We start from the raw sequence: 9,727 nt of genomic DNA, 5'->3' as shown, positions 1-9,727 counted from the left end.
CGTGCAATGAATTGTGAATTCTTTTATATAAAACCATAGCTTTGATATAACTGCGCTAACATTAAGCTGTAACCAAATGTCTGACATCATTTTACCTTTTACCTTGAAAGTTAATAAACCCATCAGTGACCGTGCCAAACTTTTCCTCAGCACGGACAGTGTTGAAAACAGCTGTGAAACTCTCATCACTTGCCTCCTTCGGTGATGACAGACGCCCTCTGAACTTCCCGGCTGACCCTCTGAACTGCATTTTTAACGACCCGAGTCTGGCTCTCGGTCAGGTCCCGGTTCGTTCTGCCGTCTTCGGACTCTTTGGGCTTCACGGTCACAATGTTTCTCCTGGAGAGCTTGGATGAGAACGTGCCCATGTGGAAAAGCAAATCCCCGAGTTTATCAACAACATGGGAGATAGAGTTGAAGTGACGACAACTGCCCAAAGAGTTTCCCTGTGTTTTCGAGATAAGTCATCTTAGTTCAACCATAACATCCTAATGTAGGCAGTCCAGTTAAAAGCGCCATTGGCGGACGTGTGCGACCTCGAGGGTGTCATTTCTATTAGATACACAGGGGGCGCTATAACACTGCCTATTCTGACCAGTGGCGCCGTTTTATAAAAACAGTCCCAAACAATATATATTGAGCAGATTTATGTAGAGCGTCACGAAAGTGGTTAGTCTCTTTATCTTTTCTCTTTATCTGACCTGTGTTGCAGCCTGGAATTAAACCCTGCCATTCTGGTTTCTTCTGGCCAGAGGAGAACTGTTAGAAAATTTCTCTCAATATGGTATGGAAAATGGTCCCGGTTCGTTCTGCCGTCTTCGGACTCTTTGGGCTTCACGGTCACAATGTTTCTCCTGGAGAGCTTGGATGAGAACGTGCCCATGTGGAAAAGCAAATCCCCGAGTTTATCAACAACATGGGAGATAGAGTTGAAGTGACGACAACTGCCCAAAGAGTTTCCCTGTGTTTTCGAGATAAGTCATCTTAGTTCAACCATAACATCCTAATGTAGGCAGTCCAGTTAAAAGCGCCATTGGCGGACGTGTGCGACCTCGAGGGTGTCATTTCTATTAGATACACAGGGGGCGCTATAACACTGCCTATTCTGACCAGTGGCGCCGTTTTATAAAAACACAGTCCCAAACAATATATATTGAGCAGATTTATGTAGAGCGTCACGACAGTGGTTTGTCTCTTTATCTTTTTCTCTTTATCTGACCTGTGTTGCAGCCTGGAATTAAACCCTGCCATTCTGGTTTCTTCTGGCCAGAGGAGAACTGTTAGAAAATTTCTCTCAATATGGTATGGAAAATAAGGTGGGATAATGTTATTTATGGGGCCAGTGTGTGTTTATAGACTGAACAAATTTAATTTGATCTAGTTAAATGCATTGTCAAACACATAGCTTATACAAAAACACAGACAGGTAAAGTAGCTTTTTTTTTTTGCATATATGTACACATTTTATTCAATACAATCCATTTCACACATCCATACTTTAAAGTCAAGGCTCGGTCTACACCACAAAGCTAATCCCAGAAGTTCTAAAAAATAAAATGAAATTTCATGTCAAACATCCTCACAAGCATTTAATGACAATTTTCTACCTTCAGAAAAACAAACCACAACAGTGAAAAACTGGATTATACAAGAATCTAAAAAAAATTACTATGCAATCTATGCACAAAAACATCCAAATATGTCATTAAAATTACAAAATTACATAAGAACATGATCTAAGATTTGATGTCACAGAAATACTTATTCGTCTATTTCTTCTCTTTTGGTTTATATTTAAGTTACTATATTGCACAATTATAGATTAACATCCCAGATGCTGGTCAAGGATGTTAAGTGAGGACAAAATGAGCTGCTATCAAAGTTACTGAGTATAAGAAACTGGTCTTTATTTAAAAAAATAAAAAAAATAATAATGATAATAATAAATGAATTTGGATCAAATAATTTTTTCAGAAAAATGAAAAGGCTAAATGTGAGTGTTGACCACAAGATGTCACTATCTGGAAAGTTGATTCTAAATGCCTGCTGATCATAACAGAATGGGAAAATAACTGCATGATACATTTTAAGATTTATTTTAAGATTTAATTTATTATGAAATTAGTGTTTGGATGTGAATGACTTTTGAATGTAAATTCCTCAAATTAAATTGAAGTAGCACACAGGATGAGAATAGTAATTGAATTGAACAAATAAATTACTCATTTAACTGAATACGCTGAGAATGGGAACTAATGTACTTCATCTCTTCTGTGATGGTGAATTTCTTTGTACTGCAATTCAGTAAATTCCTCTTCCTGTCATTTCGATTCAAATTCCAGTTCAACATCCTGTGAAGCCAGTTCAATGCAAATTCCAACTGAAAGGCAGCCATGTTTCTTTTTGTCATATTAGCACCTATAAGACAATTCGAAAGTGTAAAATCAAAGCCATATATGAATCTACGATGGAAGCACTTGTGGCTTTAAAAGGGCAGTTCATCAAAAAAATTAAAATTCTGTCTTTATTTACTCACCTTCATCTCATTCCAAACCAATATTGTTTTTTTTTGTGAATTCTAAGCTTAGTGTGAGGAATAGACCACCTCAAAAATTACTCAAAAATCTTATTTGACAGCCATGGTCCCCATTCACTTTTACTGTAAGGAAAAGAGCAGCTTGGACATTTCACTATTTGTGTTCAGTGGAAAAAAACAAAGCTTTAAAAAGGTATTAGGCGGGGAAATGATGACAGAGTTTTAATTTTGGGGTGAACTATCCCTTTGAAATTGAACGGATGCAGCTGTAGAATAATGTTCAGTCATGACCCAAACCGTTTGCTTGTGTAGCATCTTGTGGTCTGAAGTTTTTCAGCTGTTCCATGAAACCTGGATTTGGACATGAGGCCGGACGAGCTGATTTCACCAGCGCAAACGTGCCACCAAATGGCTGATTTTCCTTCAACATCAGATATCCAATGACGACCGAAACAGAACGTGAAACTCCAGAATTGCAGTGGACAAGTAAAACTCCTTTCTGCAGAGAGAAACCAATTGTTCAGTCAGACAGCAAGAAAATAAATTGTTTCCAGAAGCTACTGGAATCCCTCTATGGAGGCATTTAATTTGACATCATTACATACTCCATTATAAAGCATGTAATTAATCCTATGCTAATTGCAAGGAATTACAAAATTGCAAGTTACGGGTGAGAGAACCACTTTCTGACTAGTTGAGAAGAACATTATTTCATTAACTGAGCTGTTGTTTCCCTTTGCATCATAGACAACAGTAAATTAGGTGACAGGAGGCGTTATGTTCGTTTTACAAAGGAATGGAAACTTATTTCCAGCAGCCATTGTAATCATAACCCTTAGTGAATTTGAATCATGAGGCAGTGTCAGGTTAAGGATGACTGGCGACACTATTTAGTAAAGAGGTTGTATGACAAACAATGGCCCGTTAGTGATATGATCTTTCTACAACTCGCTAAATAATGCATTGTGAAAACTCAGCATCCATTATTCAGCATGCCACACGGTTACCTAGAATAACAGAATTAGCCATTGGATGACCGTGCGGTATCACATAGGCCAGGCGCTAATGCCCAACACTCAGGAAATTAGACAGAGAGACTGAAATATTCCTCTTGTAATGCGGCCAGACCTCCGTACACTGGTATTACATTATGCAAAAATGCAAGATTTGTGCAAAAACATTCTTGGAAATCACATGATATTAACCAAATGTAATCATGAATACGCCATGAAACAAAAGGCAAATGTTACCTCAGCTTTAGCCTGGTCGATAAATTGTGCACACTCCTCGATATATGATATGATATCAGTGTCAGGTAGATCCAGTATGCTCAGTGTTTTATAGATGAACAGGTCAGGAAAGGCATTTTCCACACCATATGCAACATTTAATATATGTGTGACCTGAAATCAATGGAAACACATTATTAGTCTTAAAACAAAGTTATATTATGATAAAATACTATAATAATAAACTCACCTTATATTTCTTCAAAGTACCAAAGTCATGAGCGGCATCTTGTGACCCTTTGAAATAAACATAATTAAAATTAATTCTTATTACAATAGAATAGAATAGAATAGAATAGAATAGAATAATATTGTCCTATTTTTTGGAAATTTGTCTTAAGACTCTAATACCACAGCCAGCAATCAATATCAGACACATATAACATATACCACACAACAAAAAAATAACAGCAATAATAATAATAATAATAATAATAGCAATCATAATAATCATAATAATAATAAATTAAATTACAGAGGTTTTTAAAAAATACAAATGTATTATTACAATATATAAAAATGTATATAGAATAATTTATAATAGTGTTTATACCATTTGTATTTTATTTTTATTTAGAATTTTACTTTAGATACAATTAGATAAACATACATTTTATTTAATGCATACATTACATATTCAATATACAACACAAATGATAAATAAAATGATTTGTAAAATATAATTCTATAATAATATACATCTTTTTAAACATTTTATAAAGATTAAAATGTCGATTCCAAATGTGCAAACAGCCCATTCTGAGAGTTTATTACATATACTTTTGTACTTTTCTAGTGTCAAATGAGAAGATCAACTACTCACCAAGTAATAGATATGGTTTAATATATCCAACCTGAAGGTCCCAGTTATTATCCTGAATATATCCACATGCAGTTTCAGGCTGTACTGTTTCCTCAACCACCTGTACAGTGGAACCTTTCCATGTCTCAATAATCCGCCTGCCGCTCAAAGTCGTTACTCTGGTGCATTGTTTCCTCAAATTAGCTTTGGAGAAGGATTTTATTTCTTGTGCGAGCGACTGCATCACATTTGCGGTGGAGATGTCCAAGGCAGAAATGTAAAGTACCGAATTTAAGTTAGTGCTGTGAGACCGTTCGTTGCTCCCTCACTAGTAGTCTAATGCCCGTCTACATTTCTGTGACCTCGATACTACCTGAAAACTGAGAAGATTCATTAGCGCACCTCAGCATAATTACCTGGGGAAGATCAAAACAATAGTGACACCCAAAGGAGAAAAATATAACTGCATATGAACCTGTTTAAAATAATATTATTATTTTCAGGGCAGTAATTTTCTGGGTGCAATCGGTTGACGTTCGTCTCGCCAAACCAGATGGTCTTTGGTGGAGCACAGTTAGTAGCCTAAGACTTTTAATTTAAAGAAAGTTTTAAAGTTTTAAAGAAGTCTCTTCTGTTCATCATGGCTGCATTTATTTGACCAAAAATACAGAAAAAAAACAGTAATATTGTAAAATATTATTACCATTTAAAATAATACTTTTCTATTTTAATATACTATAGCCTAAAATATAATTTATTTCTGTGATGCAATGCTGATTTTTCAGCATCAGTAGGCCTACTCCAGTCTTCAGTGTCACATGATCCTTCAGAAATTATTCTAATATGCTGATTTATTATCAATGTTGGAAACAGTTGGGTTGCTTAATATTGTTTTTGAACCTGTGATACTTTTTTCAGGATTATTTGATGAATAAAGTTTAAAATAACAGCATTTATTTAAAATACAAATCTTTTCTACCAATATAAGTCTTTATTATCACTTTTCTTTATCAATTTAACACATCCTTGCAGAATAAAAGCATTCATTTATTTTTTAAACAAAAAAAAAGAAAGAAAGAAAAAAAGAAAGAAAGAAAGAAAGAAAAGAAAAGAAAGAAAAAAATTACTGACCCCAAACTTTTGAACGGTAGTGTATATTTTTACAAAAGATTTCGATTTTGAATAAATGGTTGGCTGGTTTTAGCTGGTCTCCAGCCTGGTCATAGCTGGTCAGCAGGCTGTTTAGAGGGGTTTTGGCCACTTCTTTAGCTGGTCTGGCTGGTCAGGCTGGAAGACCAGCTGGCCAACCAGCTAAAACCAGCTTGACCAGCTAAAACCAGCTTGGCCAGGCTGGGAGACCATCTAAAACCAGTTACTTCCAGCTTAAACCAGCTAAGACCGGCCAACCAGCTTATGCTAGTTTTAGATGTTTTTTCAGCAGGGATTTTAAACTTTTTATAAAGACTTCTTTAAAGACTATAGACTTTGACATTAAACAAGCACTACAAATGCATAAAATAACAACATTTTTTATTTAATGGTTTGTAAATTACATTTAGTAGATTACACTTTCATAAAACATTTCTTATGCACATTTGGGCTGTTGACGTTGCTTTTACACGATTTTGATCAGCAGGTTTCGCGATGTTTCGAGGGTTTCGAAATTGAATCATTTTGCGAAGCAACTGGTTCGAAAATCTTTGTTTTCTTTCATTACTTACGAAAGCATTTGCTAATCTTCAGTTATTCAACTCTTTAACATATAAATAATCTCGATTTCTTATCTAAACAAAATCAATTTAAATAGAAAAAAGTTGTGAAAATATTGGAAAACGCTTTTTATGTGCATGAAATTCACCAAATAAAATCGTAAGCTTCAAAATAACTTCAGTCAACAATCACCTCTTTCCAACAGCACGAGGGGGGCGGAGGTCCTCTGGTCACATGACGCAATGACGTCGTTGCCGGAAGCAGCCTCGTTCTGGCCGTCAGGGCAACACCTAGAAAAAAAACACATCCCCGACGACGCGCCTCAAGCCCGTAATATGGGCGAATTTTAACACTAAAAATCTACTCGTTTTGGCACCTTACCCTTTAACACTACACGAGGAACTCGTTGGGTTGTGATTCAGCTCGTTTTAACGGTCGTTTGAGCCATGTCTCGGGGCGCGCTGCAGCCGAGCCAGCAGAAGCTGGCGGAGAAACTGACGATCCTCAACGACCGCGGCATCGGGATGCTCACGCGCATCTACAACATCAAGAAGGTGAGAATAAGAGCTTCATGCATGTGTGTTTCGGACGGCTGCAGTAAGCGCACACAAATACACACACATATACACAGACGGGGTTGATGAGGCCAGGCCCTGATTGAGTGCGTGCGTGTGTGCGCGCGCGACACAGCCATAAATCAATGTTTACGCTGTATTCTGCATTACTGACTCATTTTGAATGAGATTTAGTACAGGCTAGTGAATCTTCAGCCAAAACGAGTCGATCTAATCCAAATTAGTAATTATTATTTTAATGGTGAGATGAGGATGGGTCATGTCTTAGTTTTACCTCCCCTGCGATCATAAAGCAAGATGCCATGCTATAACGTTACATGCATTGCCACTGTCTATTCAGGGCTAAGTGCACAAAGCCATGATTGAGAATGCCTGTGAAGACTGTGTGTCCAGACTACAACCTTACCGTGACCCAGCTTTTAAAGCATTTATAATGACCCATCTATAAAGGAGTATAATCCAATCCAGACATCTCAGCTCTGAAAGCGCGAGTTTCTACAAGGATCTAATTGTGGCTAGTTGGTAGTGGCCTGACAGTGCTGGATAAATCGTATCTTTCTGTTTGATATGTCAATGGGTGTGTTGAAAACAGCACACTAAGCCCTTGCACTCCTTCAGCTGTCATACCTGAAGTCCACACTATGTCTGACAGATGTCAGATCTGTAGGATTCTGAAGTGGGTCTGCTGGTGGTTTGACAGTTGTGTCCTTTAGTATTGCATATATATACACACACAGTTTAAAGTATACTTAATGATAAAGTTCGTTTCAATGCTTTAATGCTTATTTGATTTTTTTAAAATTATATTACAGTATTTGTGTGACATTGTGTCATAACTAGGTTAGATATCAAGTGATTTGTCTGTCCACACTAAACAAATATAATAACAACAAATGAAATTATTAAAATGAATTTAAGTGCTTGTTTTACTTAATATTCACAGAAAAAAATGTTAAAAATGCTGAAAATTAATTTTGACAAATGCAATGTCTTATAATCAAACAAACTGATTCTGATCATCTTAAAAAGGCCAAATTGTAAATTGGCCTCAAAAAAAAAAAACACGAGAAAAAAAAAAGGAAAATGTAACAGTAATTTTAATGCCAGGACTTTATCCATTAATTTTACCATAAAACCCAATACAGTGAAGTGCAACATTTAAAATACAGATAAAACACCAGTAAAAAAAATCAATATGGAAAATGCCCTCATATTAATATGTACATTGTGCCCTATTTTTATGTTTTTTTTTTTGTTTTTGTTTTTTTTTAAGTGCACAAATGTGAATTTGGCAGGAAAGTGCTTCAGTGTCATGAAGTAATGATATTTATTTTCTTCATGCAAAATCTATTTTATCCTCTGAATGTTGTGTTGAAATTCAATATCTTGAATCATGCAAACATTACACACAAATTAAAGCCTGTCAGTTCTAGTCTGTATGTTCAAATAATTTTTTTTCTTTCCCATAGCTTATAAAGCCACTTTCTAAGGTTTTTGAGAAAGGCTTGGCATTGAGGCTAGCAGTAATGGAAGGAGTCCAGATTAGAGGTCGACCGATAGTGAATTTTACTGATACCGATAGCTAAGTTGGACCACACTGGCCGATACCAATTAATCAACCGATAGTTTTTAAAATGAATACTGAACAAAAGCTTTACTATTTAAAAAAACAAAAACAAAAAAAAAAGTACTGAACCATACTGAACTTTGTAAATAAATAAAAATATTAATATTAATTAGCCTATATATTAATCATTCAAGTTAATTCATAGTTTATTAACTAATGTTAACAGAAGCAACTTTAAAATTTAAAAATGTATCAGAAGGCTAAATGTTGAAATTAACACTCTAACAAGGAACAATACTTCTACAGCTTTCATTAATCTTAATGTTACAAATGGACTCTTGTAAAGTGTTACCATTTCATTTCAACAGTCATGCTTAAAGATGGCCATCTTTAAATATCTACACAAAGGCAATAGCATTGAAATTACATACATATGGATATTGTATGTATACTCTCTGACTGTATTTGCTTATATTTTAGAACACTTAACGATTATCTAATCAAAATAACAAAATATGTTAGTCACACACTGGGCAAAAGTGCAGCGCTGTATCTGACAGTTCGCATGTATCGACTGGACGTGTCGCATACAATTCAAGCAGCAGTCTAAAACAGTTTGTATAATCACCAAACAGGCAAAAGTTTACTTCAAGTTTGAACAAAGTGGCATATATGAATTTGAAGTTCAGTTTTTAAAAAAACAGAGCGAATGGAAAGAGAAAGCACAATCTATATTATAATGAAGCATACTTTATTAGAGCCACAGAAAGACAAATGTTTAGCTGAAAAACGCACAATACACAGTTTTACAGCCTAGGGTAAAGTGAATTCACTATGTACATTAACAGCGATTTGGGACTAATTTAATGTAAATCTCTGTGAATGGCGCTCTGTGGTTCGGCAGGATTTCTGTCGGCTGCATGAACATATCAGTTTGCTTTCTCACTTCACTAGCTTTAAATCTGCAACTTTGCAGACTAACAAATGAATTAATGTGACCAGCTGGATATAAACTAATGCAAATAGATGGTAACAATCGTGACATTGAACATTTGGGTCAGATTTGCGTGTGTTTTGGTCACATTATTTTTGAGGTAATGCTAATGTTCGCGTCCTCTCAGCCTTGATGGCAAACATACTGCTGTACTTTCTCTACTAATGCAGCATTTAGACAACAAATTATTTACTTTATAATAGGGCTGAAACGATTAGTTGACATTATTAATAACGTCGACAATAAAAAATTGT

General features: G+C 35.5%; 1 protein-coding gene and 1 pseudogene across 1 annotated transcript; one reads left to right on the top strand and one right to left on the bottom strand.

Moving 5' to 3' along the window:
* Positions 1-679: 679 nt before the first annotated feature.
* Positions 680-6,585, bottom strand: LOC107755360 (dual specificity protein phosphatase 19-like). The gene is made up of 6 exons (XM_016572138.1): positions 6,530-6,585; positions 4,649-5,000; positions 4,016-4,062; positions 3,787-3,939; positions 2,841-3,035; positions 680-961 (listed from the first exon to the last, which is right to left on the bottom strand). Exons 2-6 carry the CDS (start codon positions 4,869-4,871, stop codon positions 680-682), a joined length of 900 nt encoding a protein of 299 aa, XP_016427624.1. The 5' UTR covers positions 4,872-5,000; positions 6,530-6,585.
* Positions 6,586-6,614: 29 nt separating this feature from the next.
* The window catches only part of LOC107755359 (nck-associated protein 1-like), a 55,040-nt pseudogene continuing 51,927 nt past the window's right edge, over positions 6,615-9,727 (top strand).

Source organism: Sinocyclocheilus rhinocerous, unplaced genomic scaffold (genome assembly GCF_001515625.1).
Source record: "Sinocyclocheilus rhinocerous isolate Xijiao unplaced genomic scaffold, SAMN03320098_v1.1 scaffold1013, whole genome shotgun sequence".
Lineage (NCBI taxonomy): Eukaryota > Metazoa > Chordata > Actinopteri > Cypriniformes > Cyprinidae > Sinocyclocheilus > Sinocyclocheilus rhinocerous.
The sequence above is the reverse complement of the archived record's forward strand: the minus strand, read 5'-3'. Positions and strand labels throughout refer to the sequence as shown.